Raw genomic sequence first — 27024 nt, forward strand, 5'->3', positions numbered from 1 at the left:
CCATGTGCGGCGGCGGCGGCGGCCGCCCCCCCTCCCCACTACCGGCGGCGGCCCCTTCGCAGCGAGGTGCCGCTGAGGCGGCTCCGCGGGCGCTGAGCGAGCGCGGCGCCGGCGGCGCGGCGGCAGGATGAAGTTCGCCGAGCACCTCGCCGCGCACATCACCCCCGAGTGGCGGAAGCAGTACATCCAGTACGAGGTAGGGGCCCCGGGGCGGCGAGCGTCGCCGTGTGCCCGCTGCTGGCCGCGGCCGGCGGGGCGCGCGCCCGCGAGGCGCGGCCGTTAGCGACCGTTGGCGGCCGTTGGGGAGCGGCGGGGGCGTTAAGTGAAATCCCGGCGGCTCGGCGCGGCGGCTCGCGCGTTCGCCGGCGTCCTGCAGTTTCCCGCTGATTCCCTCCGTAGGAGGACGATGTAAAATCGGTCTGTTTATCCATCTGGGCGAAAGCTCTCGCCCTCCCAAAGAGGTTGGGACTGCTGGGTTTTTAATTAATCTGCTTTTCTTTGCCTGTAACCTCTTGACGCGGGAGTAAGGTCAGAAGCTTGGGAGATGGAGGAAAAATAATAAAAAAAAAAGATCTTTTCTGGGAGATTTCTCAAGGAAACCGGTGATCTTGCACCGTGCGTAAGAGGTGGCTCGTGAGAGGAGCTGGGAGTCGCTGCTTCTCCCCTCTCCGCTTTCCGGTCGCGCAGGCTAAAGGCAACATGAAGCGCGTGGGGTTGCGGCGCGGAGCTGCGCAGCGCGTCCTCGGCCCCGGGCGTCCTGCGCGGACCGCGCCGGGAGCCCCGCGGCGGCCCTCGGCGCGCTGCTGCTCGTCGTGGCTGCGTGGGGGCGGCCGCCTTTCAGCACCACCGCCAGTTCTGTGCGCGGGGAGGCCGCGGCGGGGTGCTGGGGAAGGCGGCTCCGGGCCCGGTTTTGCGCCTCCCGAGGAGGGCAGCCGAGGAGAGCTAGCCGGGTAATGCAGCACCCTCCAGCCCCTCGGGCTCTTCCATTCCTGCTGGCGTCGCCAGTATTCCTGCAGGGCCACAGTCCAGTTTAGCAATGCCGACAGCTTACATTAATGACTCAAACCAGTGCAGCAGATCCAGCATTGACTGTCTGWTGTTTTTTTGAAGGCTAGTGAGGCTGTGCATCTCAATGTTTCATACTTCCAGTGAAGCACTGTAATTAGGGCTTTTTATGAACACAGTTTACACAAAGTTCTTCTGAATTAATCATAAATTGTTTGCAGAATACAGCTTTTAGGTTTTCATTATATCAGCTTTCTAGAGGTCACACCGATTGCTTAATATGAAATTTGTTATAGTGGTGGTTGTTGTAACAGTTAGAACTAAGGGAAGCTCGTGATGTTTGTTATTTGTAGTCAAGCCATTTTTTTATTTTGGGGTTAGCAGTGGCAGAGACTGCTTCCAGTGATGTCAGTCTCTTCCACAGGTGATAGTTAAAGGTGGACAACTAAAAACTGATTATAGGATATGCACGATCAGCAATACTTCTTGTCTGACTGAGCCACTCAAAAACCATATAACATCTGTTTACACTTGAAGGCCTGGGTCCTCTTTTTAGGACCATAACAGTAATTTATTTCTAATGTCCTTATTAAACAATGCTTGCTTTTGTAAGGAAAATCGTATTTATCGTATTAATCACTTTGTTAGTAACTTGAAAAAGAAATTTTACATCTGCCCTTTTGACTAGTCCTTTGTTTCCTTTTCTGCTACCTGACTGCAAATGAATGGATGTTCAGATAAAAATAGCAGTCAGGTTTGATTTCAGAACAAAATTGTGAGTTCCTTAAGTAATTCAGAGAATTAGATGACCAAATAATGCTTCAGTATTTGTGAAGGAGGAAATCCATTGTCCTAATAACAAAGTACCAGACTATTTCTGCATTATGTCTCTGATAACTATCTGTAGAAGATTTCTCAGACTTGTTTTCTGTTCTTGGAAATAGAAACATTTTTCAAAATGAAAATTTGGAAGTGGGTTTGTGGGGAATGGAAAAGGTAATAGATGGTAGAAGTGCAGAAGATTTAGCTCCGTGTGTTTTAGTTTCTGACCTACAGTACTGACCAGAGCTATAGAGGAAAGGTGGAGGAGACCCAGTGAAGTATGACATCTCTGACTAATGCGTGAAGAACTCTGCTACTGTTCTCGTTACAGGAGGTTAACATGCCTCTTAGTTTTCAGATGTTTTAACTAGAGCAGTATTATTGTGTGTCATTTCCTCTCCAAACTAAAATAAAAATAAGTTTTCAGTAGGATCTTTCTTGTTGTTGCTCTTTCTGGATATAATTTAAAAATGATTTCCTCCTTGGAAACATAGCTGAGCTTAAAGGGAATTAAAATAAAAACGTCACCCTCCTTTTTAGTAGTAAGTCTCAAGACTCCTTCTGTTACCCCTGTCGTAGCAGGCTGAATGCGAGTCAACCGCCTGCTCATGCATATTCCAGTAACGGAATAGTCTGGCATTTATTATTCAGTAACTGGTGATCGGGTGGGTGTGGAGCATAAGAGGGTGGTACTAACTTGGTTTACTTGTTGATTAGACTTGAGGCAAAAAAAAAGCATACAACCTTCTGGTTTTGTCAAGAAAAATACTGAGTTGTTGATTAGCAAACACAAGGTCAAATGCTGCTTTTGTTATTTGTGCAAAATTTTTCCTACAGCACATATTATGTACAAAATTTAAAAAAAATATTTGCTGTTTCATGGCATTATACTGTTCTTTTTATCTTACAGCTTATAATTTTTGTCTTTTTGATTGAAACAAGTGGCGCTTCGGACTGAGATTTTGTGGTGTAGGTTTTTAACTCAGAAGGGATTGTTCCTGTTTCTTGGGACTTACCACGTCCAATTCATGATGATAATGAAAGGACAATAAAAAAGGAATAGAAATTGCTTTCTTTAAGTCACACTGTATCATAAAGCTCACGTGTAGTCATCTTATTTTTGTACTGTGATATTTCTAGTTATTTCTGTTGGAGAACAGGTGACACTCATGCAATCAAGAAGCCCCCAAGTCTTTCTGAGATCCAAACTGGGTGATGTCTCTCTTTTGAACAGATGCACAGTTAGGGTGGTGTAAGGAGCTTTGTATTACATAAATTAATAGTAAAACTTGAAGGAGGAYGTAATCTGTTGCTGATTACGTCAGGGAGAAAGAAGTCTGTTTGGTGTTGAATACCTAAAATGTAGTATCACTTTCAGATGTTCTTTAACAATTTACAGTTTTCTATGTTCTTACTGTTAGCATGATCTTTCTCTCAAACTGTAATCTGGTTAAGTATTATAACTACTTTTAGGAAGGATGGAAGTTGCCCAGAATTAGAGCAGATACTTGGTCGGTGAAAGGGCTTTAGACAGATGTAAGTTCATTCTTTTTCTGCTTTGATAGTTACAAGTTAGGTTCTTACTATCTTTCTTTCAGCAAAAGCACTGCAGTATGTTTGTGTTTTGAGAAAGTGTTTAGCTTGTAATGGAGGGTGAGGGGGAAGATGTGTAGTGTACTGTTTTATTCAGCATTTCACAAACCATTTGCCATGACTGAATCCAAATGAGGATGGAGTTCTACAAAAGCCATAATGGATTTAATTTGACTTTTCATTCTAACTTTCCATTCTAAAGATTGCCTGAAAGCAGGATTTAATATTTCACATGTTCTACACAAAGTCCTTTCTGAATTGATGTTTCCTGAAGCCTCTATCAGTGCAAATGGTAAGGAAGGCTTTATGTGAGCATCAGTGGCAATAATGTAGTATATAATCCCAGCATAAAATGRCATTTTTTTTACTATGAAAATTCTGAGTGTCATTCTTAGGATACTCCTTGGATATGATTAACAGTTTAAAACAATGTACTGGCAAATACTTAATTTGTGAAAATGCTTGATAAATGTGTTAAATGCTAAATGTGACAATGTCAAAAATGTTTAAAACTTTTTTTGATTTCATGATTGTCATCAGAAATTTTTTTTCTGGACTTTAGAAATAATGCTTCACTTTTCAGTAACTGAAGAGCCATCAGAAACTGCTTTTGGTTTCATTGCTTAGGATAGGGCAGCATAATAAGCAACCTGCAGGCTGGACTTTACTCACCATCTTCTGGTCATGAAGAGCAGAAGGGAGTGGAGCAGCAGTCCCTAGGAGTGCGTGGAAAGACTATCAGGTGTTGGATGCCTTACATGGGCACCTGGGCAAGTGGCTCCAGGAGCTGCTGCATCCACAGTGTGGAGGGGGGATGTTCTCATCATGCAACCAGACAGTGACCTGTGGATGTACCCCAAACCTGGCAGTTTCAATMGTAAAACCTGGTATTGAAAAGATTTGGTCAACCTGTTTCAGGGTAGCTGACAGCGTATCTTCTGTAAAGTTGGTAGCCTTTTCCCAGTCAGTTAAATGCTCATTCTAGAGAGCCCTGCTTTAGTACACTTTTTGTCTTAAAACTTTAAGTTATGAAACAGTTCACTTCTCTTACTCTTCAGTCCCTTTGATGTTTTAAAAGAAAAAAAAAGCTCCAGAAACAAAATCCCATTTTTAAAAGTCAGAAATAGACTTCTCTTTTTAAAGCTGACAATATTGACCAAATTGAGGTAACTCTTAGATAAGTTTCAACTAATGCTTTTTTCTAAAAGCATACTTTGCTGCATTTAATACATGTTAGTAGGTGCAGTAACAGTGTTGGATTGCTAGTCCTCTGTTTATCCAAATCGTGATGCAAGTTTCCTTTGCTGCTATGTGCATCTCTGGAGTACTTGTAGGAGAAAGAGGAGAGCTTAGTCTATAGACTTCTAAGTGTAAGTGTGCGTATCAGTCTGATGGAAACTTAGTTGAATTTTACACTTGCCAGATGGCAATTTTGTTTTGGTTAATCTGATCCGATTTTGTTTATTTGGATGCAGAAGTCTCTAGTCATCTCACAAAATCTCATCAGCCTGTAGTCTTTTTGCACATGTATTTCCTTGTATTGCTTTATATTCTGTTACAGCAAAGAAGGTTGAGAATTACTGAGCAAATTTTATGAAGTTTTAAAGAAAAATTTTAAAAAAAAAAAAAAAAAAAAAAAAAAAAAAAAGAAAAAAAAAGAAAAGAAAAAGAAAAAAAAAGGGCAAGGCCTGGGGAAGGACAAGAATCAGAACAGACATTACTGGTATAAACCTCATGAATAAAGTACATAAGCATATGACTTCCACTCTCTTTTAAAGAGACTTCAGGTTTTAAGTATCTCTACCTTTTGAATAAGAGAAACGGGTTGCATTTAAAAATCCTTTCCTTATGAGACCAAACCTTACATCAAGAAGTAGGTTGAGAAGATGAAACTGGTAGTTTGTATAATCTGCTTGTCTTTGGAGTCTCTTTTCCAGAAACAGTCTTTCGGCTGTTGGGACGTGGCCAATTCTGCTCTTCAAACTGTGCTTCATGATAGGCAGTTCACACCCAAGCTTGCCACCCCCTGACACAAATCTGTTGTGCTATTTCACTATTTGTCCTTCTGGGTGTTAGCGGACAAGCTTAAAAGAGCATGAGCAGTTTGAAAACTAGTCAGTTTAAACAACTGCTTTGTTCTAGCATTTTAAGTTTTCTGCCCTTGAATTTGTATGTTGTTGTGACTTGACAGTTGCATTTCTAAGTGTGTTTTCTTTTTTTTTTTCTTTTTTTTCTTTTTTTCTGTTGTCTGATGTACATTTTTGGAAGCTTGCTGCAGATGCTAGGTGCTATCAGCAACACAATTTAAAGCAGGAAAAAAACATCTTTCCTGTCTAGGTTCTGAGGCCAGAGAGAATAATTCTTGAACATTAGAAGGTGGCGGTGATGGATAACTTTTAGAAAGAATCCCCACTAAAATTCTGTCATCTAGGAGACTAAATAATTCGGGTGTTAAGCAGCACTAAGCCATTCACTTTCAGGTTATTGCTCTACTTATATAGGTCAGGTGAGTAGTAACAATATCTGCTGCCGTGCAGCTGCCAGATTGTAATACATCAGAGTCTGCGTGAGGGAGATGTCTGCCTGACAACTGACACCTTCAGCTTTCAAGGTTGTTTAATGCAAGACCTTCAGTGTTGTGATCTTTTTTTAAAATGAGTCGTAAACCTGGAGATAGGAAACACTGCTAGTTTTAACTCTTGGTAGATTAAAGGAAGAAACGGTTTTCTTACTGCTATGGCTTCCAATTTGCTGTCTTTTAAAGTTTTTCTCCTATGTTGTGTGGTTGTTGTGGTTCATGGAAGAAGTTACAGATAGGTGAGGATGACCAGTGGGGTGAAAAAGGAGATGGGTTTTTGACCACTTAATATAYGGAACCAGATCATGTGCTGCTAACTAGTGAGTCATGTGAGGAAAAGGATTGAAATGGCCAATGTTCAGGAGGAATTTAGAACAAAAATGGAGGGTAGGAGAGAACTGTGTCACTGGAAAGATGATCATTCAGCAATGGCTTAGTTAGGAAAATAGTTATGCAAGTGACCTTTGTGGAGACCTCTGTGGACTCAGGAATCAGACCTTTGAGAGATGTCTGAACTAACTGCCTGTTTAGCTTGCCATCTATGATATCCTTTGATAAATAGACATGTCCTTTAGACCTTTTATTTACTTAACAAGATCATAACCACTATGTTTCAACAGTGTTGAGTTTCCAATTGCTGAGCTTGTTTTTTTTTCCTTCCCTTTTTTCCTTTTTTTTCCTTGAGGGTATTTGCTAGTTAGGCTGTGATGTTTTGACTTGAGAGGGAGTTTGGGGTGGGGGCAACATAGTGAATGCAGAGATGTAGGATTACAGAAGTCTAGAATGGATTGGGTAATAGGCAGAAGAAATGGGAAGCTTCAAAAACCAGAAAGGTGGCTAAATGACTTTTGTGGTTTAGATTTTTTAAGTTCAAAAGTTAGGATATAAAATCCAGTTCTTGGAGCAGTGATGTGTAAAGCACACTCATGTTTATTATGTGTGTGCTAACATGTCTGTCTTTATCAAGTGATGTGGTGCATTTAAATAAATAACTCTTGCAGTAGGGAATTGGCCTTTGCTAATTGCTTCTCTTTCCRAAACTGGTTCAAATTCTTCAGCTGTTGATAAGAATTAACTTTGACTTTTTTTTTCTTTACCTGCATTGTGGTGTGAGGTAGAGTGTATGTTTAATTTATAGTTGACATAATACCAGCATCTTTAACTGTCTGAAGGGAGGTGCCTTAAAAAGGAGTCGCATTATATTAGGTTTCCTGTTTGTTGCTTCCGGGCAGTTGTGCACCACTGGTGATTCTAGTTAGTGTTTGTGGTAACTGAAAGGATTACACCAAAGCAAAGGAGCAGTTTGCTCTTGCTAGTCTCTGGCATGCCAAGTCCCAGGGTCTCTAGGACTTGAAGACCTGGTTAATAATTCTGGTCTGTGTCATATTGTCCTTCAGTTTCCACCTCAAGAGAAGGCAGTCACTCTAGGTTTCATCATCTTGTTTGTCATGTTGTCTTCAGCTTTTAGAACACGTATATTTCTGTACTACTACATAAAAGTGATAAGAAATCCTTGAGGCTGCTTTTCTTCCATTTACCATGACAAACTTCCTTCTATGTCACACCACAGCTCTGAAATAGTCACTTTTTTGTGTGTGGGGAAGTAAAACTTTTAACATCCTACTGGATGGGAAACTTTTTTTCCCAAGGTGGATGCTTAAAAATATTGCTGGAATACGTAGATCAGTAAGGTAACAGGCTTTAGACAAAACAGTTGGTTAACATGAACTTGTGTGTATTATGTTATCAGAAACACGTGGAATAGCATTGACATCATATTCTGTAGCTGTATGTGTCAGTCTGGAGGGGTAAAAGGACCTTAATTATTATGCATTTTCAAGCAGTTTTATCAAAGGATGCAAAAAACAAACAAACAAACACTCATTTTCTTGTAATACTAATTGGATTACTTGTTTCCTCCTTCTTCTTGCAGGCTTTCAAAGAGATGCTCTATGCAGCTCAGGACCAGGCCCCTTCTATAGAAGGTAAGCAAATTGTAATTTAGCGTCATGTTTTTTCTTGGCATTGGATACTGAACACACAATACAGCTCCTTTTCTGTCCTCCTAAATTGGTAAACTTAATACAGTGATGGGCAAAAGCTTGGCCTTTCACAGCTTGTGTGCTATTTTGGATTGTTAGAACGTTTTGTCCTCTGTCACTAGAACAATACATGTCTTTGTATGGTTTGGGACTTTAACAGCTGAGTTCCTCTTACTTATAAGAACATTCACTGGTGGAAGTACTTTCTTCATTGCTTGAGAGTAGACCTTTGTTTTCCTGTGGTAACTAGCCACTTCAGGAGGTAGTTGTGCTGGGGAGCTATTGGTTCCTGATCTGTTACTGGTGATTTGAACTGTAAGAACTTTTTCCTTTTATCCYGTGTCCCCCTGAATGCTGTTTTACATCTTGTATTTCATGAGCGTATTTTCTCTTACGCATGCATTTACTTCCACAGAGTTCTTTTTATTTATTTATTTATTTACTTATTTTAGAACAGCACTTTTTTAGGCTGAGTATATTTTGAATCTTTTGTTTAATTAAATTATCTGCACAGCATTTCCCCGTATAGCCCTTTACATTCTTTGTCTGTCTTCTTCCTTTCTTTATCTTTGAGATCTTGAATAGTTCTTGCCTTTATGTTACTTCAGTCCATATTTACTTGCCCTTCATGGGGATTTCAAACTTTTTTTTCCCTCCTAATCTTTCTTATTTTCTGTGCAACATTGATTTCAAAATTTTCTTTAACTGCAGTCTGGGCTTCACTTTTGTGTGTACGCATGCACACATACACGTATGCACATATATATTTGCATATATATAGAGAGAGAGAGCACGTGAGTGAGTGCACATGCATGAGTGCAGAAGCAGAACTGCTGCTTTTATTGTGGTCAGTTGACTAACGTGAATAATATTTTCTGAAACGGTGTTAAGCATATCTCATTAACTGCTTGCTTTGCCTTGCTTTGTGTTGATTAGACTTGGGAAATTAGATGTGGTATAGTTAAAATAACGTGAAATATTAATTGATGGATTTAATTGTACTTATCTGTTTTTGATTAGAATGTTAAAACATTGTAATAGTTAATAGACTAGATGTGTGTGTGTGTGAGATGGCAGTTTTTAGCTATACTTCTCAAGTGCACGATCTAAGCTGAAAAATTCTTCTTTTAAGCAGTGCTCAGACATGTATAATTCTTAGATTTAACTTGACACTTGGCTGCTTATTTGACTCAACCTGCTAATTTTGCTGAAGTAAATGGGGTTTGTAAAAAACCCTTTTCTCTAAAGTGGAGTTTCTAGAACTAGACTTCTAAAGCCAGGTGGCAATTGTCCTAGCATCATCGAAAATGGGTTATTTTGGAAAATGGAGAAAAAATCTTAAAAACAATATGCTGGCTAAAGAAGAAGGTCATCTTTTTTTTTAAACTGGGGACAAAATTGCTTAAAAACACCCATAAACATTGAACAATCAGTTCTCTGATGTAGAAAATTGATTTTGTGCTGCTTGGGAGACAGAGAAGATCTGTGTAGATCAAACTGGCTATCTGTATTCACTTTTAAAGGTGATTCACTGATTTTGTTGAAAATCTAGCATTAGTTTTATAGAAGATAGATGATTCATAAGGCTTCTTTTCCTTTTTCTACCTGACAGTTCATCACTGACAGGAAGCGAATGATATCTTTGCTAATAAAAATATGTAATCTAGTGTTTGAATGTGCCTTACTAGATTTTGCTCGTGATACCCAGAATTTCAAGGTGACTTTCTATATAAGGACTAGATGAGTTTAGAGTTGCTGAGCTTCCACGATCAGATGAGATGAGGTATATGGAAGCCACCTGCTCCATACTAGCAGGAAGGGTGGATCACAGCTTTTCTTTTGAAGTAATTGTCTCACAACTGTCCTTCATCCATATGAGTTTGTTGTTTGATGACTTAAAGACTGAACGTATATCAAACAAGGAAAGAAAGGAGTGTGTTCACTTTTCTGTACCCTAATCTTGGGCAATATCGGTGAGCCACTGGCATGAAATTTGAGTTCCTGATGCCAGTAATGTGTCCTACATGAAACTATGTGAATGCAGAATACTTGGTATACATCAAGTTAAGCCTGAAACTCCATCCCTGAAGGTGCTTTCTTTGTTTAGGTATTGCTGTTTTCCAAACAGTGTGGGACTTAGTGCACATCTTAAAATGGAGAGGAGTAAAAACTTTTATGTTTTTGTTCCTAAAATTTAAAGCTCTTATTAAGGATCGGGTGATATAATTCAATGTTTTTGTTTCTTTTTTTTGGTGCTCATCATGATATATTGATGTTCTGTCGTTGTGCGTGTTGTAAAGTTTGTGTGTAAACACATTTGGCAAAGGAAGAGGGGATGAAGAATAAAATGGTGTATTTATGTTCTTTTAAATGCTTAAAAAAATTTTAACTTGTGCATCTGTCTCCTTTGATACTTTCAAAACCTGCTCAATAAAAAGAGGAATAATGACCTGACAGTTATATTTATGCAAGTGCTGTGTGTGTGTTTCTTTTCTTTTTTCCCCCTTTTTATTATTATTTCTATTTTTTGAGATCAGATCTCTTCCTCTGTGTTACCTGAGTAGAAGACAAAATGATCCAAACAACTCTGGGCCACTCATTTAACTGTCTTGCACAAACTTCTTTTAAGCAGAGCGGCTACACTGCTTCCCTCAACTTTTGTTAGTTAAGTGTGGGTAGTTGAGAAGATTTTACTGTGGTTACCAGTAGAGGAAGGTGTGTGTGGTGGGATTTTTTTATTTCTCTTTTTGGTGTGTTCTTTCCCACCTTTGTTCTCTCTGTTTAGAATCTGTTCCACTCTTTCTTTTCTGGCTTTTCCCCTCCTCTGAAGCTTGTGGGTTGCCCCGGATGGGACTGGGCTATTTGTACTGGTGTCATTGAGCTGTCTACAAGGGCAGATATATTTGAGCCAGTGGATTCTTCCATTGACCATAGGAGCGCTGAGATAACAGAGGGAAGGCAAATATCTTTCCATGAGCTGCAGCTTTAGGAAGGAGTTTGTACTGGCTGGAAACAGATCAAGATATTTCTGTATCCCTGTTGCTTAGTTCCTTTTCCCCTAAGCCCTTCTGCCTTTGCCTTTACTTGAAACTGTGATCACCAGTTCTCAGCTTCATGATATCTTGTGTGTCTAAGATTCTTCAGTGTAGTTGAGACATTTGTAACAACTGAAAATATGAAGCCAAATCCTACATTTAGGAAATTGCTTAAAGGGGAGAGTATACATTTGTAAAAATATTTACCTGTATCTGGGCTGCATAAGCCTTGTTCATAGGCTAGAGTTAGTGTGTGACCACATACAGACCGTGTCCAAAACACTGCTCTAGTCCCTGTCGCAGCTGATAGAGCAAGTTCCTTGAACTTTGAGGAAGATGTAGCAACTACAGTCAGGGGCTGGTTGTTGCCTGCGTGTTTTCAGTTTAATACGTGATGGGTACTTCTCTGTTATTTTGAACTTCGCATAGAAATTACAGGAGTGTGTTATTGAAACCTGTCTTCCCAGTAGGAGCCTTAAATGATCTCATTTTAGACCATTTTAACTAAAATCTGGCTGCTGCAGTAACAGACATTACTGGGAAAAGGCCGTATGGCTCCCTGCGCTCCATGAGAGCGGTACCAGACTATCTGCATGTCTTCTGTGGCAGAGTTGCTAGATAAATGCATAGCTTTAATCTATTTGAAAGTACCTTTTTTTTTCCCATTGTCTGCATGCTTTGTGGTGACAGTTTTCTTTATGCCGGCATTATTCCTTTAGATTCTCTTCATCTTTTTATGAAGCTTTATATTAATGAAAACTGCATCATCCTTCTATCTGAGCAGCATCTGTACAAAATCAGCGTTTAGTCTTGTTACTTCTTCCAGTGATGTATGAGAGATTGAATTATTAAATGGTGGTTGATTCCTAGTAGAATGATGGGCCTTGTTTGAATTTCTGGAGAATTCTTTGATGCGTTTGCTTTGTTTATGGTATGTGCTGTGCTAATTTCTATTAACAGACTGATCAGGGCAAATTGATGCTGCCATGACACTGTTCTCTGCTTCTGAGTCCTCATGACATGGCAGAAGACCTGCATGACAATATGCAAAGTCAGTGGGAGCAGGCACGCAGCCTCTATTTTGAGCTAACAATAAGAATCTGTGACAATTTACAGGTGAAAACCTAATGTAGTACTTGATTTCTCTGGGGTGGAATGTGCTTTATAACAAAAGCATGAAATACTGACCTTACAATGAGCATATTGATTTTAGCATTTCTCCCATTGCTTGCTGGCAGACTGGTCACCTAAGTAAAATAGGTTACTGGACCACTGTTGCTTGGGGTCTACTTGGTGGTGCTTGTTATTCCACTTAGTGAGCAGATATGTCTGTGTCTCCCCAAGCTCCTTAGAATTCAGTTCTTCTCAGCTGCAGTGAAGATGAAAGTGTGGCTGTAAATTATTCATTCTGATTATCTGCCTGAATGGACAGGGTCTACTTTAAATATTATTTCTTAGAATATTTGTCTTTCAGATATTGAAATTTGACCTCCTTCTAAAACTTATGTAAACAAGTGATGTTGTAGTATCAGATAGTACAAGAATGTTCTGTTGTGTCTTCTCATTATGGAGATTATTTATTCCATTTAACCCCAGTCCTGAATTCCAGTAGTACCATTTGAGCAAGCATCACTGCTTGTTAAAAAGCTTTATGAAACTGGAATATCTGAAAGGGATAGGAATGCTTTAAGCTAGCTCAACTCATGAATAAATTTAATGGGTGACATTAGAATAAGACTTGATTTGTAGGGAAAAAGCTCTAGTACTAAGAGATCCTCTCTTGGTACTTGTAATTTGTATATTCATTTACTTGTTTGCTTTAGATTAGAAAAGAAAGAGGTGTGAGCATGGGACATTGAGTGCCAGCACTGCCAGCATGTTCTGTGTGGTTATAACCTTGTTTCTGCTTTCATTTATAATACGCTAACGATATTATCTGACAGCTAAACGTCTTTGAGTAGTCCAGTAAATCCAAACTTAAGTAGTTTGGATTTATGTCTGTTACTAAATAAATAATGTTCCTTAGAGTGATAAAGACTTTCAATAAATAAGAAAAGATGTGGAAAATCATGTTTTCTGTTTTCCAAAGTTATGAAACTGACAATTTTCAAGGTTTGTATGTATATATATGTGTATGTATATTTATATACCTCATATATAAAGATATATATCCTTTTTATTTCAAAATAAATGCTTATTTCAAATTAGATAAATTTACTTTGTAGCAGGCCAAGGTTTTGTTTGTATGAGAATATTTAGATGCTTCATATCGACTACCGTGAAGTAGCCAAATACATTAATACCTTGTGTATCTTTCACTATATTGCTGTGCACATGTAAAGGACTTGGGGATCAGTGTCCTTTCGAAGGATGCACTGGCCTGAAGGATAGTATCCTACAGCCTTTGATGGTCCTGGATTCTGTGCAGGGTGTAATTTGATCTGGAGGCCTCCATATTTATAACTAGAGTGTAAACTCAAAATCCCATGACGCTCCTCTTCTCAGTTGGATACCTGATGCCAGGTTTTAGTCTAGCTAGAAAAGTAAGTAGCTAAGCCTGTTGAAAATGTTGATTTCCGGAGCGTGCAGATGGTGGATAGGAGGAGAAACTGGCTGCATACCAGCATTTAGAGAAGGAGATGATATCTAGTTTCTCTTACCCTAAGGCAATAAAGTTTGAGAGGTAAACAGTGTGTACAGTTGGAATAGGGTGCAGCATGAGAAAACAGCTGGCTGACCACCARCGTATTTGGAACACAGATGCCTATGTATGAACATATTATTATTATTTCAGTGTGCCTTGTTATGATGTAAAAGTATTCTTTCTGTCAACAGTAAGTTCATATATTTACAACAATTCAGCAGTGAGACTGACGACAGTGCTTGCTTCGTATGAGTGTAGATGTTTTTCTGTTCATTGGGGGGCATAGACCCTACTATGTTATCAACATAGTGACTTCCTCAGAGTAATTGGGGAACAGGTGTTTGAATTCTATTTAAGCTTTATCAGAAACTTATTTCTTTGCATAAATAACCTCAGTGACAGTTTATTAAGGTAGGCAGATGTGGGTTAAAGAGCAGGTGACGTACTGGAATGATTGAGAGTAACTTGTGGGTAGTGCAGACAACTTGCCAATGTAGGTTTTGATTTTATTGCTGTAGCATAGACCACAAGTTCCCAGGCTGTGGTGTGGGTGTACATTTCAAAACTGTSTTGGCAGCAGGGAACAGCCCTTGCTGTTGCCTCTAGGGACTGGTGCACTTGGGTCTTGATTACAGGTGCTGGTTTCTGTGGGCTGCAAACTCTTTCACACTGTGGAACCTACCTATGAGTCCTTTCAGCTGTTGGCAACCACTTGCTCCAGAAAGTCAGTGGGAGAGTATCCCTGATATGGGAAGGGAATTTTCTGGTGTTGTGTGGCCTGGGGTAGGAGCTGGTAGGAAACGAAGGTGGGAAGTGGTTTAGCAGGTGGATGGTGTCAGTTACTGTTTTTTTCTGAGGGAAGCTTGTGCCTGGGACTGGGGGAAACACTGAGCCTCCTTTCACTTTCTGCTTGCTCTGTGGCCAGCTCCTGGACTGATACACTGCTTCATACACATAAACAAGTTTAGAAACTTGCAGTGTTGTGGAACCAGTCTTTCTCTATTTTCCTATGTCTTGTGATGTGTTCTGGGTAACTTGTATAGTAGCTCAAACAACTTTGAGACATTTGTGTTGGATGAGGAACTCGAATATTGCTGATTATTGAGTCTTAAGTATACCAAATAGTATAGGTTCCAGGCTGTTTCTGAGGCTAGAGAGGGGCAGTTAATTGCTGTGTAATTTTTTTCTGTACACTTTTTTCTTTATTTAAGCATCCTTTGGTACTGGATACTAAGAGTTATGAAACTTGGGATAATCAAAGAATTATAGGTAGCTCAGTAGGGTAATAGTGAAAGTAGGATCTAGTAAGCTAGGCTGGCCCGTATGAAAGGCTGCTCCTAGAAGTAGTTTTCTTTTCTTTTTTGCAAGTCTGCAAACTGCTTATCAGCCCAGCTGCAGAAGGGCTGTAGATTATTCATTAATGATGTGGGGTAACAGCACCATCAGAACTGTTAAGCTGTGCTTTCTTTCCTTCCTGCTTTTGCTTTCCAGTAATTTTAAAAGGCTGGTATGTTCCCTTGTCAGTGGTTAGGGAAATTAATGACATTTGTAAGTTAACTGATATATTGCAGGTTTCATTTTAGTGGTCAAAACTTGCGTATGAGAAAGTAGGAAAAAAGGGTTCACAAAGCTGTCTGATTGACAGATAGCCATGCCTTCAAACACCCTGAAACAGTAACAGAACATCAAATAGCATTTTGGCTGTAGACATAAAGAAACAATGTACACGTATACAAAAGGGGCTAGTGTTTATTGCGTGKTTTTAAAAAAAGGCTGCAATGACACCTCAGCAGCAAGGTTTAGTGTGCGTGTAGGAGACAGCTTTTGGGTTTCTAGTAATTTCTTTGGAACTGTACTTGAAATAGGTGGTGTGAATTATTACGCAATTAAGATTTTGGATGAGACTATAGCTGCTTGGTGAATAATGCAGTATGAATTAAATTTGACTGGTTTCTCTGTCTTTAAAAATGCATGCTGTGGGCAGGGAATGAGTGGAGCAGACTATGCCTGGAAGGAAATTTCATTCTTCTGGATTGGAATTGCTTTGTGAGATGCCTTGGAAAAATGGCCAACCTGCCAATACCCCATGGAGACCTGACGTCTCCGCATAATGCAGCGGAAGAGCGAAGGCTGTCCTCTGAGACTACCCTACCGGAGCTGTCCCTTTAGTTTTGTTACATTAATCTGCTTAAAGGCCACACCATGTGGTAGCTATCACAATAACATTTTTGGAACATGAGAAGGTCTATCCTTTTGATTAAATATTTTTAAAATTAATAAAGACATATGCTGAATAAAAGTCAAGYCACTACTGGTTATGTTTGGTTTTCCTGATAGCTAAAGTAAAAACGAAGGCTAGTTTTTAAAGAGATTTATCCTTTAGATGGCATAAGTCATATTTTACCCATTTTATATACAGTGTATCTATAGCCTTGTGGTTTGACCCTTTATTATTAAAAGTAGAAAATTAATTCTTTAACAATTTAAACGTGTTTTCTGTAAGTATATAGTATTTATGTCTCAAATCTCAACACAATAATAAAAATTAAAGTTGAGATTTAAAGTATATTTTTTTCAATCCTGTTTTTAAAAGGCAATTGAGTTTGTAAAATATATTTTAAGTTGGTTTGTGCTGTTTCCATTATATAGTATCCCTTCTCCCCTGAATTAGTACAGCCTGAATGTGAAAGTCAAATCCCTTGGTTCTGTTCCTGTGTGACAAGGAGTGTAGCTTCAAGGCAAACTCCATAAAAATATAAAGGATATTTTACTAGCATGGTCTCACAAGAATATCAAAACTAGTTTATTGTAAGGCAGCAACACTATGATCCAGATTTGTATACATTTAGTTAAAAATCATGTGGAAACAACTGTGTGAAAAAGCATGAATCCACCTTTATAAAGTAGTTTTTGTCATACTTGTTATATAACAAGGTGACTGGTGAAGTGCCTGGGCCTGGCTGCTGGAGCCCTCTGAAGCCTGTGAGCAGAGCCCACTGCGGGTGTTTATGAGCAGCGACTCTTAGAGTGTGTGCTCAACTTCCCTGGAAAGAACGAAGCCTAGTTTATCTCCTGGGAGACTCAAAACCAATTTCTAGTTCCCGATGAGAAGCTGGCAAGCTATTTGACTTAACAAGAGGCTCAGTCACTGAGACTGAGAGAGGGAAATAGCATGCTGTTACATACCAATATAAATGCAATTTGTTTTGCAAGTGTTATGTAATTTCAGGTGCATGTTTTGGGCTGTTTGAGAATGCTTTGCATTCTCAAATGCAAGTCCTAAGTAGCAAAAACAGCTAAATTTGGCTTCTAGGCTATGTTTATAATCTTATTTTTCTTGTAGTTGCTTGGCATTCTTTTATAAATGTTCCTAATGTATTTGTGGTGTGGCTGAGGCGGCTGTTCTGATACTGCTTTTGTTGGTGCCCTGTCCCCATGCAACTGTTCAAGAGAACAACTGTTTTGAGCCTTCCAGCCAGGGCTTCTTGCTTTTGCTGAAATAGAGCAGCTCAGTACTGAGTAGCATGTCTAGTCATCAGCCCCACTGTGTGTTAGCTGTAAGGGAAAATTGATACTAAACCTTAATTCTTTGGTTGGACTGAGTTCACATTCTAGCTGCTTGATCATTTATGCGAGTTCATTGTGAATATCTTTGTCTTTCTAATGCTGTATGTCAGGACATCAGCAGTTACAGTTTGTGTGTTGATCTTGAACCCAAGTATCCTTTTTAAAGGCAGCTCCTGTATGAGCACAGMTGTAGAAATGAGTCACAGTCAATGCAGTGAGATGGGGTAATAATGAGCTAGATTGTCTGATGTACCTCTAAAACAAATGCTATAAATAGATTAATGGAATTTGACTATATTTTAGTGTTTTAGTGTGACTTTTTGTCCTAATCAGGAGCATCAGTTAGAAAGCAAGGAAATAAATAGTCTGAGAGCCTGATATGGCATTCTTTGTTACTTGAAAATCTTTCGTTGCTTGGTGTATGCCAAATGCTCCTTGAACTCTACAGGAATCGGAGAGAAAAGTTCAGGTTCCTCCCTTCCTCCTTGTTCCCCCAGTTACAGGGTAACACATTTCTTAGAAGTTTGAGTCAAGGCTTGGTTCTACTCTGACCTTGGTCGAACACACAGATACAAGAAAACTTTTCTTGCAAGTTTCGTGTCCTTTTAAAGATTTTAATTCATAGAGTTGCCTAAAGACAAAAAGGCTTTCTAGAGAGGACGAAGGCAAAAATAAATGTCAGAATACCTTTAGCTCTTCCATGATTAAACTAGGTTGATGTCAGTGCTTACAAATGACCACTTGTATAGCGTTTGCATCTGGGAATTTTGGATGCTTTAGATGGTTAATGCACAATACAGTCATTTGTGGTATACTTTTAATAGAATGCTAATAACTTATTTATTAAAATTTCATACTTCAGAAGGTAAGTTGCTAAAGTGGGGATCCTGAATGAAATCATCTTTTTGGAACATAGCAACTGGAGGAAGGAGGACTGGAGATGTTGGAGATAGCCTGTTAAGAGACAGGCTACCACATTTCTAGCATTTGCCACACTTGATCAGATGTGGCTGCTGTAATTATCCTGGCTGTAAGAAGAGTGCTGTTTCTGGTGAGCCCTTCAAACCCTGCATACGTGCCTCTTATCAGGTGTCAGTTTTAGTAATAAATCAGCAATGGGGAGCCTGCCACAGCTTCAATACTGTTGTTTTCAGCAGATGTCGTCTTAGTGGTGGTATCTCAGAAAGTGAAGGATCAGGAGGGATCAATGAAGGGAAAAGTTGGACAGATTCATTTGTGTACAGTCAGTCTGCTGTGCACTGTGACCAGCCTCTCAGAGGAGGTTTGTTACCCAACAGAGCTTCCCAGACTGGTTTTGTTTTCTGGCTCATGTTTCTGTGTACATGTGGGCACTGGTGTTCTTCCACAGCTGGTATTGACTCTGGTGTTAGATGCATTCATTGCTTCCTGGAGTGGAAGATTAGTTTGCTACTGTCAGTGCTGGATTTTGAGCTGGAGTCTCAAAGGCTCCAAAGGCCCTGAGTGAGTCATCTCACGAAAGGGGCTTTAATGGGGCTTTCAAATCTGCCTCTCCAGTTTTAGAGATCCAAACACAGTTCAGTTAGAGCTGCAGTGTACTGGTTTCCCTTTCAGTTTCTTCTGCTTTCAGCCAGTGACTGTAGATTCAATTCCAGCTTTTGTTCTCCACTGATTGAACTAGATTGACGTGTGTGCRTGTTAATGCGGTGTTCTAGATGGAGATGTGTACCCACTCTCTTGCTGACTGAAAAGGAATTCAGTCTTGGAAGGTGTGTGATCTGTGCTTGGACTTGCCTAAACACAAATTTGAGTAATGAATTAGTCATCAGGCATGGAATTCATTTCCCTGGGGATACGGATGCTGAGGCTGGTACAGCCCATCTGTCAGGAGTTGCTGATGTAGGAGCTCTTGACAGCTGAGAGGGTTCCCCCTACTCCTGCTAATAAAATAAGGCCAGATTGCTGAATCCTTTAGTTTGGTATTAAATTGGTCCATACAGTGCTTTATAATATGTGCTTAAAGGCTTTGGCTTCTTCATCTGATTTTTGTGTGTGTTAACTTGCTGTTGCAAAACCAAGGGCAGCAGGTCTTTATTATGGCAATTTGGCGCATATACTGGTTGATTTTACTGAACCCTATTTATGTGGTGAGCACAATATACCAGAGAGGTTTGTCATCCCACAACAATTTCAGGAGAGACTTCATGATTTTTGTGGTAATACGGTGATAAGGGGGTGTGTTTGGAAAGAGATGTTTCTACTCCATCTCCTCATTTTTGACCCCTTTGTTTTTTCCCTTTTGTTAGTGCTGCATTGTGGCATGTGGCTCATTATGTCTGATCTCCTGTATGATAATTGTGATTGATCACGCTTAGTGATTTCTCTGAATATTTTGCAGTTATTTGAGCAAAATCGTGTTGAATTTTTAGAAGACTTTTCATGCAAGTGTGATTTAGAGATCAGTTTCGGGTACTGTAATGTTCCTGTAGAATCTCGTTATGCCAGTTAAGGGTGATCCCCCTTGAAACACTGTAATTTTCAAAAAATAAAAGAGAGGGAGATGAGAAGCTCATGGGACTTTACAGTCTTTCCTGGGTTCTGCTGCTGTGTGTAAGGTTTTTTTTGTTTGTTTTTTTGTTTGTTTGTTTTTTTGTTAACAGAGGAAGTAAAAGCTACCCCCCCCCAGCAAATGATGTCAAATGCATCTTTTTTTCATGCTTCAGGAATAGCTTATAACTGTAACCTCAGGAGATGAAAATATTTACATTAAATAGTTGTTTTCGGATGGAAAATATTTATCTCTTACCTTTTATATTTTTGGTCTCTTAAGTGCCATCCTGGTGTTCTGAATACATGAAATACATACTTTAAAAAGTACAAAATGTAAAGGAATGGAGAAAACTACCATTGTAAATTATCTTGTCATTCTTCTGTTTACTTTTTCCAAACATTGACCTGGAGAACAGGAGTTTGAAAACAGAGTAGACTAAGGGAATGTGTTTTAGATTGCTTGAAAACAGTGGTATTTTATCATTCCTCACTTTTTGAATTGTAAGTGCAATTCTAATTCACTTGCAGAAATCAGAAAAAATGAGGTAGTGCTTGAAGCAATATGTTTAGTTGCCCTGACCGTTTAGGTGTTCAGTGCTTTTGCTTTATAAATAGTAAGTTCAGAATTAGCTCTTCTTCTGTATCAGGTGTTTGAGTCATTTGTGGATTCAGATTTATTTTTGGGTCATCGTTTGTTTGTGCTGTTTGGTTTTTAATCTTTCGAGACTTAGTTGATGGGAGTTCTTAAATGCTTGATCCCACATCTGATTTTTCATTGGAAGTCAGTTCTGCTTCGGTACYGGAAGGAAGGCAGCTGTTTAGCGCTTGTAGCTGCGGAATTAGGCAATACTAATTCTGTCCCGTTTGTGTAATGTTGCAGTGATCTTCATTTTAAAGTTAATGAAGACCTTTGGTTTCCCATCTCTTAGGGTGTCTGGAGGCCATCTGAACTGAAAACACCGTCTCAAATAGCTATTTGAAATCTAAACAGAGTAAGGGGGATGCTGTCGAATGGAGTTTGCTGGGTTTTATCCTTTGCCTTGCTTGCACCGCGTGTGAAGCGGGACGGTTGTGGGTGGAGAGGAAAGTTGATGTGGTTGAGTCAGGACCTTGGCTGTTGCCGATAAGAACCGGAAGAGAGGAGGCCGTGTCAGCCTTCCGGTTATGCAGCACCGCGTTGAGCAGACCCGATGGCTGGCCAGTGGTTTGAAATTACACATGCACTTGTTTCCTTCAGTAGGAGTGCATGAGGAAAACGATTCTGTTCAGATTCTAATAAAAAAGTGGCCTATGTTATAAAATGTTCTGTGCATCTGTGCATATGTTTATTTACAAATGTTCTTGATCTCTAATTAAGGAAACCAGCTCCGTAACTGGCTCTTTGGCATTCACTGTCTGGATAAGGAGACTTTGAGAAAATGACKACTTCAGAAATTGACTCCTTTTTCTTCTTTTTTTAACAAGCAGTCTCATGGCTGATCAAAGAGGGAGGATTAGGCTGCTGCCGTAGGACTAAACGGGTAAATGGGGATAAATGGCAGTTCTGAAGCAAGCCTGACTGAGCAGACAGGCTTTTTGTTGTCGACAGCAGGATCTGAATAAATTGTTTGTTTATTTATTTATTTTAGCAGAGATAATGCTCGTTCTGCTGGAATACTTACTCTTATGTTTTGAAGCGCCAATAACTAAATAATATTTAATGGAAAGTTACCTAGCTGTAAAGAACATAGGGCATCCTTTGTGAGTTTTACTTTTCAAAACATGCATGTGTATGTATGTTAAGGAGGGGCATGTTTTGCACACATGTATTAATAATCTGAATACAAAACCTGTGTGGAGGTAGTTATCTATCTTATTAAGCAGCATTTATACCAGAAATGGAGATATGTATGAAACTAACAATACATTAAAGATGAAAGTTGCAATTCCTTTTATGCTATGGGTAGGCAGTCCAGTAGTCATCTTGTCTTCCCATATATTTTAGGTTTTATAACTAACCAGATATTCTTATCTAAGTGGCATTTATTTAGGTAGCTATGTTCAAAGACAGTCCTTTGCTTTGTCTCTAATACTGCTCTCTATTCATCTGAAGTGCAAAAAGTCAATGACTGATTTATCCAGAATTAAAAGCAATCATTCTGCTCTCATTCTTGGACCATCCTGCTTACGTGGAACAAGACGTAGCTGTGTTTGGTGATGCTCTTCAGAAGGCTGGAACATCTTGTATATTATGCATTCACATCTTTAAGTGAGAGAGTAAAAAGCAGTCCAAAGACAGTTGTACAAATTTGTCTCTAGTGCAAGTAGGCATAATTGCCTGGATTCAGTTACATCCCTGCACACCATATCCTGCAAAACTAACAAATAAGTTCAATATCTGTAATGGTATTTCAAGTGTTTTCTCTCGGGCTTATGCTTCTTTCAAAACAGCAAAATGTTTCAGTGGGCTCTGCTTGGTACATCTCCTCTGGACATTGTTTGTTCTACCTGTATCTGCATATTTGTTGTCAGTCTATATAATATTCTTCATTTAGAATTTTTAGACCAAATAAATATTTTTCAATGTATTCTGACCGTAACTGTTTCCATTTGTAGTTGACCACCAGTGAATTTATAAATTAAAACTTAAAATTATTTGCCAGTTAATAATTTTCCTAGGTTCTTGATGAACTGAAACTCAAGCAAATCCTGAAGCTTGCGATCTGTGGTTGTTTATTCATGTGTAGTGAGGTTCTGATCTCTTCTTTTTCATTGTTATTTTATCTAAAGTTAGGAAGCCAGTTAGAAGTTGAAGATTTTCCTGCTGGATCAAGACTATAGAAGTACATCAGCTTGTCAGCTACAATCAGTTTCTAGTTACTGTTCCCTTCAAATTGGTTAAATTCAGGCTRCAGATAGTATTTGTGATATCAGATCATTTTAAAAAGCATATTTGAATAGCTTTGTTATGTCACTTTATTCTTTTTTATTCAATATTTCTCCTTATTACATGGTAAAGAATCCTATGACTAAAATAGGAGCTGGTGTTTGATTCTGTTTGATCAGCAATCTACTGTTCTGTCTCACTTTTATGGAGTACAGTACTTGATTTTTGGGTAGTTAACTTAGTGCCCAGTAACTCAAGATATCTTTACATTCCAAAAAGCTTTAGTGCTAGAGCTTAAACTCAGGTTATATGCATCTGTTAGGAAGCAGAGGAGGGAGAACCTAATAGAAAACAGTGGTTTTGTTTTTGGATGAGAGTAGGTTTCGGCAGAAGGAGTGGTGTTTGACAAGGAGAAGAAATGTAATTGATTGTGTTGAACTCAATTTGATGCCTCAAACTTATTAAAGCTTTCAGAACTGTGGGAACCATGACTTTCTTCTCATAGAAAGAATACGTTACCGAATAGGTATGTAGTTAAGATCAGAGCTTTCTTCCTGGTATCCAATACATTTTTCTTATATGACATTGTGTTACTTAGAATTGTTAAAAATTGATCTGCCAGGTTACCCTGAATGTATCATAATTTTATAATAATCATAATTATTTTTAAATAATGAAGATCAGGTAGTGATATTAGTGAAAGCTGTATACTTCTTCAAGCATGCACTAATTTGAGGGTGCTGTTTCTCTCAGGAGGAACTTGCACCACTCTCCTGCGAGCTTTCTTCATTGCATTTTTTCCTGAGGTTATCCTTTCAAAGTCACAACCGAACAAACTTTGCTTTGTGAGCATCTTATACTAGTCTTTAGGATGACTGTGTTTCAGTTGTGGAAAGAACTCTCTCCATTAGATTGTACTTTATTCCACAATCCAACTGTTGTAACTGTTTTTGGTGATTCATTTTAAGCTTTCCTAGTGGTTGGCACTGACAGTGAGCCCAAATCGTGACAGTCGGCTTCTTAGAGGTAGCAAGCAGGACTCCTGTCCGCCTGCTTCATGCTTTGTGTTGTCTGCCAGTGGTGGGAGGCGCCTAGCCTTTACATCTACTGCTCCTTCATGGGTTGAATGCAGTGTCAAATACTTGCTGTGATGAGTATCTGGAAAAGTATTTTGCCTTTATATTGGAAGGGATAAGGCTTTTGCTTTCCAAGCAGAATCAATGCAAGTTATTTGAAAAGGGAGAGATAAGTAAATAATGAATTTTTTTTTTAATATCATTCTGTACATAACACTTTGGGATGAGTGAAAGGCAGAGGTATTTTTTATAAAGCACCCAGTGAACAATATTTATATTAGAATTTTAGTTTTTTTTTTACAGGTAACTGGTTAGAGGGGGGACTGTTACACTGTTATACATAATGAAAGTGTTGCTGTTGGAGAGGGAGGGTGTTTGATTTGGACTCTGCTGTTAGCTTTAATAAGCAGTGTTGTATTAAGAGCTTTGTGTGTATATAACTTTGAGAATGGAAGAAAACTTTCTGGTCTGCATCTTTCTTTGGACTCCCTCTGTTCTTGCCATTTGTGTATTAAAGTATGTTGGAGCTTTCCTTGGTAATGCTTATACTATATTTGAATATTTTGAAAGTGAGTTCTTGTAGTAAGGAAACTTATCCTGCGGATGGAACTCTAATCATCTATTTTTTTCTATTATTTCTTCATAATTAGCTGGAAATTCCTGGAAAATCCTGAAATCTAGGAAACTAAAGTTTCAAGACCCTTATGGACTTAAAATGTTAAAATAGTTCCTTAACTCTTCTAATTATGTAACCTCTTAAGGCATGTCTGAATGTTTCATGGCAAATGAGTATAATGGACAAATATATGGATACATTGATTAAATGAAGGCTTCCCCATAAGTCTGTCGTGGTGATTATTGTTAATATTTAGATTTTTAGCCAAAAAAGCAAAATGTAAGATTGGCTAGCTATAGTGCATGATAAATGGGTTTCTTTATTTGGCTATTTCTTATCTAAAGTGCTAAAAGACCTGCTGCAGGACTTTTTCCTAGGGGTTAACATTGAAAGAGTTGATGTGTTGATGTTCTGAGAGCATTTTGCTCTCAGTTAAAATCAAGAGACAACTTCTAAGAAACTTTTTTTAATGGTTTTTTAGAACTTTTTTTTTTCTGTGAAGGAAATACAAGCAAACAGATCTATATTTTCTTCTGATTGATGTGAACTTACCTGAGCTGATTTTGAAATTCACACTGCAGGCAGCTTCTAAAATCTGTGTTGCAGAGATGCTTCTCTGAGATGGCCTTCTAGATAAAGTGTTGTGTTGGCCTATTGCAACCTTTAATGCCAGAATGCTGAGTTAAGATCTGTTAATTTTTTTTAATTTAAGGAATTTAACCCGAGGCACCAGTACAAGCTGGGGGGCTGACCTCCTGGAAAGCAGCTCTGCAGAGAAAGACCTGGGAGTGCTGATGGATGACAGATTGACCATGAGCCAGCAATGTGCCCTTGTGGCCAAGAAGGCCAATGGTCTCCTGGGGTGCATTAGGAAGACTGCTGCCAGCAGGTGTAGGGAGGTGATCCTGCCCCTCTACTCAGCCCTGGGGAGGCCTCATCTCGAGTACTGCATCCAGTTCAGGGCTCCCCAGTACAAGAGAGACATGGAGCTACTGGAAAGAGCCCAGCGTAGGGCTACAAAGATGATCAGAGGGCTGGAGCACCTGCCCTCTGAGGAATGGCTGCGAGAGCTGGGCCTCTTCAGCCTGGGGAAGAGAAGACTGAGAGGGGATCTTGTCAATGGGTACAAGTACCTGAAGAGAGGGTGTCAAGGGGATGGGGACAAACTCTTTTCAGTTCTCCCATGTGACAGGACAAGAGGCTATGGGCAGAAATTGAACCACAAGAAGTTCTGCCTGACCGTGAGGGGGAATTTCTTCACTGTGAGGGTGACAGAGCCCTGGACCAGGTTGCCCAGAGAGGCTGTGGAGTCTCCTCTCTGGAGATATTCAAGGCCYGCCTGGATGCAACCCTGTCTACCATGCTCTGGGTGACCCTGCTGAGCAGGGAGGTTGGATTAGATGATCTCCAGAGGTCCCTTCCAACCTTACTGATTCTATGATTCTATGAAATTAAAGTGATGATGAAAGGAGGAGAGAATTTGTAAAAGTATATTTTTAGGAGCAGTAGACCTGAATCTTTCCATTTCAGCTCTCTTTCAAAGAAAGTTAAAATGCCAATAGCTGAAAACAAATGTAACAGAAGTTTAATTTCCTCAAGGTGGAAGAGAAGCTCTAATCTGAAGAAAGCCATGGTCTTGAGCAGAGAAGCCAACTTCATAGGAAAAGCTACATCCTGTAGTTTGTCGTTATAGTAATCATGTAAGTTAGCCTTTTCTGGAACTAATCTTCTGAAGGATTCGTTGAAGGATACCTACAGGAGATACTAGAACTGGTTCCTTGTTTTAGGTTGGAAATGGTATGAATTAGCACTTTATAGGAAAATAAGCTGTGAGGGGAAAAAACACTACTTCTCCTTTCACCCCGCCTCCTCCTTTTATTTATTTTTCTTTCTCTTTTCTTTTCTTGCCATCCTAGAATAGAGAAGTCCCTGGCGATGTTTTTTTCACAAATGCAGGTGCTTTTACAAAAAAATGCTGCTGTTGTAGATCATGGGTTTCTGGAACAAACAAAATGTTCTCGCTTTCTGGTTACCAAAGAATATATTTAAAGGAAAAATACAGTAGAGGTATGTAGAATACTGCGTGCTTTCTCCAGTTGCAGACAAGAAATGTTTTTCCTGCAACCTTTTCTTTTAGCAAAACAGGCTCATTAAGATGATTAATGGTAGAAAATTGCAGTAACTAATCTCTCTGAACACCAATATATATACCACACAGTAAAATCCATTAATGTGCCATGACCCTGTGCTAATAGTTAAACTCTGTTCTTTGAATAGCTTAGTACTGAAGTAGATGCGTGTGGATTGCAGTGGGGTAAAAATGGCTCCTTCAAAAATTAAAATACTTTATTTACTAAAACAGTTACACTAGCTCTCTAGCCTTTAGGTTGTTGAATGACTGAAGTGGAGTAAAGCACTATTAAATATTACTGAATGGGATTGAAGAAGACATATGGTAAGGAAAAAATAAGTGAATCAGACTCTGGCCCCTTGTGTGGTTGATGAGCCATGTAAGAATTCATTTTAAACTAGTTTATCTAAACTGTTTGTCTTACAGTTCACCAGCTTTTGAAGATGAAGATGGGGGGGGAACGCCTCTCCGAGCTTACAGACTTCTTGTATGCTAATTTACTGTGATGTACAAGTTGTGC

The 27024-nt window shown here is 39.3% G+C and overlaps 1 protein-coding gene across 1 annotated transcript in view; it reads left to right on the forward strand.

The window, feature by feature from the left end:
• Positions 1-6: 6 nt before the first annotated feature.
• XPR1 (xenotropic and polytropic retrovirus receptor 1) overlaps positions 7-27024 on the forward strand; it is a 117876-nt gene continuing 90858 nt past the window's right edge. The window contains exons 1-2 of the mRNA XM_085300973.1: positions 7-196; positions 7932-7983. Of these exons, the coding sequence (XP_085157099.1) occupies positions 128-196; positions 7932-7983 (121 nt within the window). The 5' untranslated portion in view covers positions 7-127. The remainder of the gene's footprint in view (positions 197-7931; positions 7984-27024) is intronic.

This window comes from Rhea americana, unplaced genomic scaffold (genome assembly GCF_003343005.1).
Source record: "Rhea americana isolate MKP2758 unplaced genomic scaffold, rheAme1 scaffold_17, whole genome shotgun sequence".
NCBI classification, from domain to species: Eukaryota; Metazoa; Chordata; class Aves; order Rheiformes; family Rheidae; genus Rhea; species Rhea americana.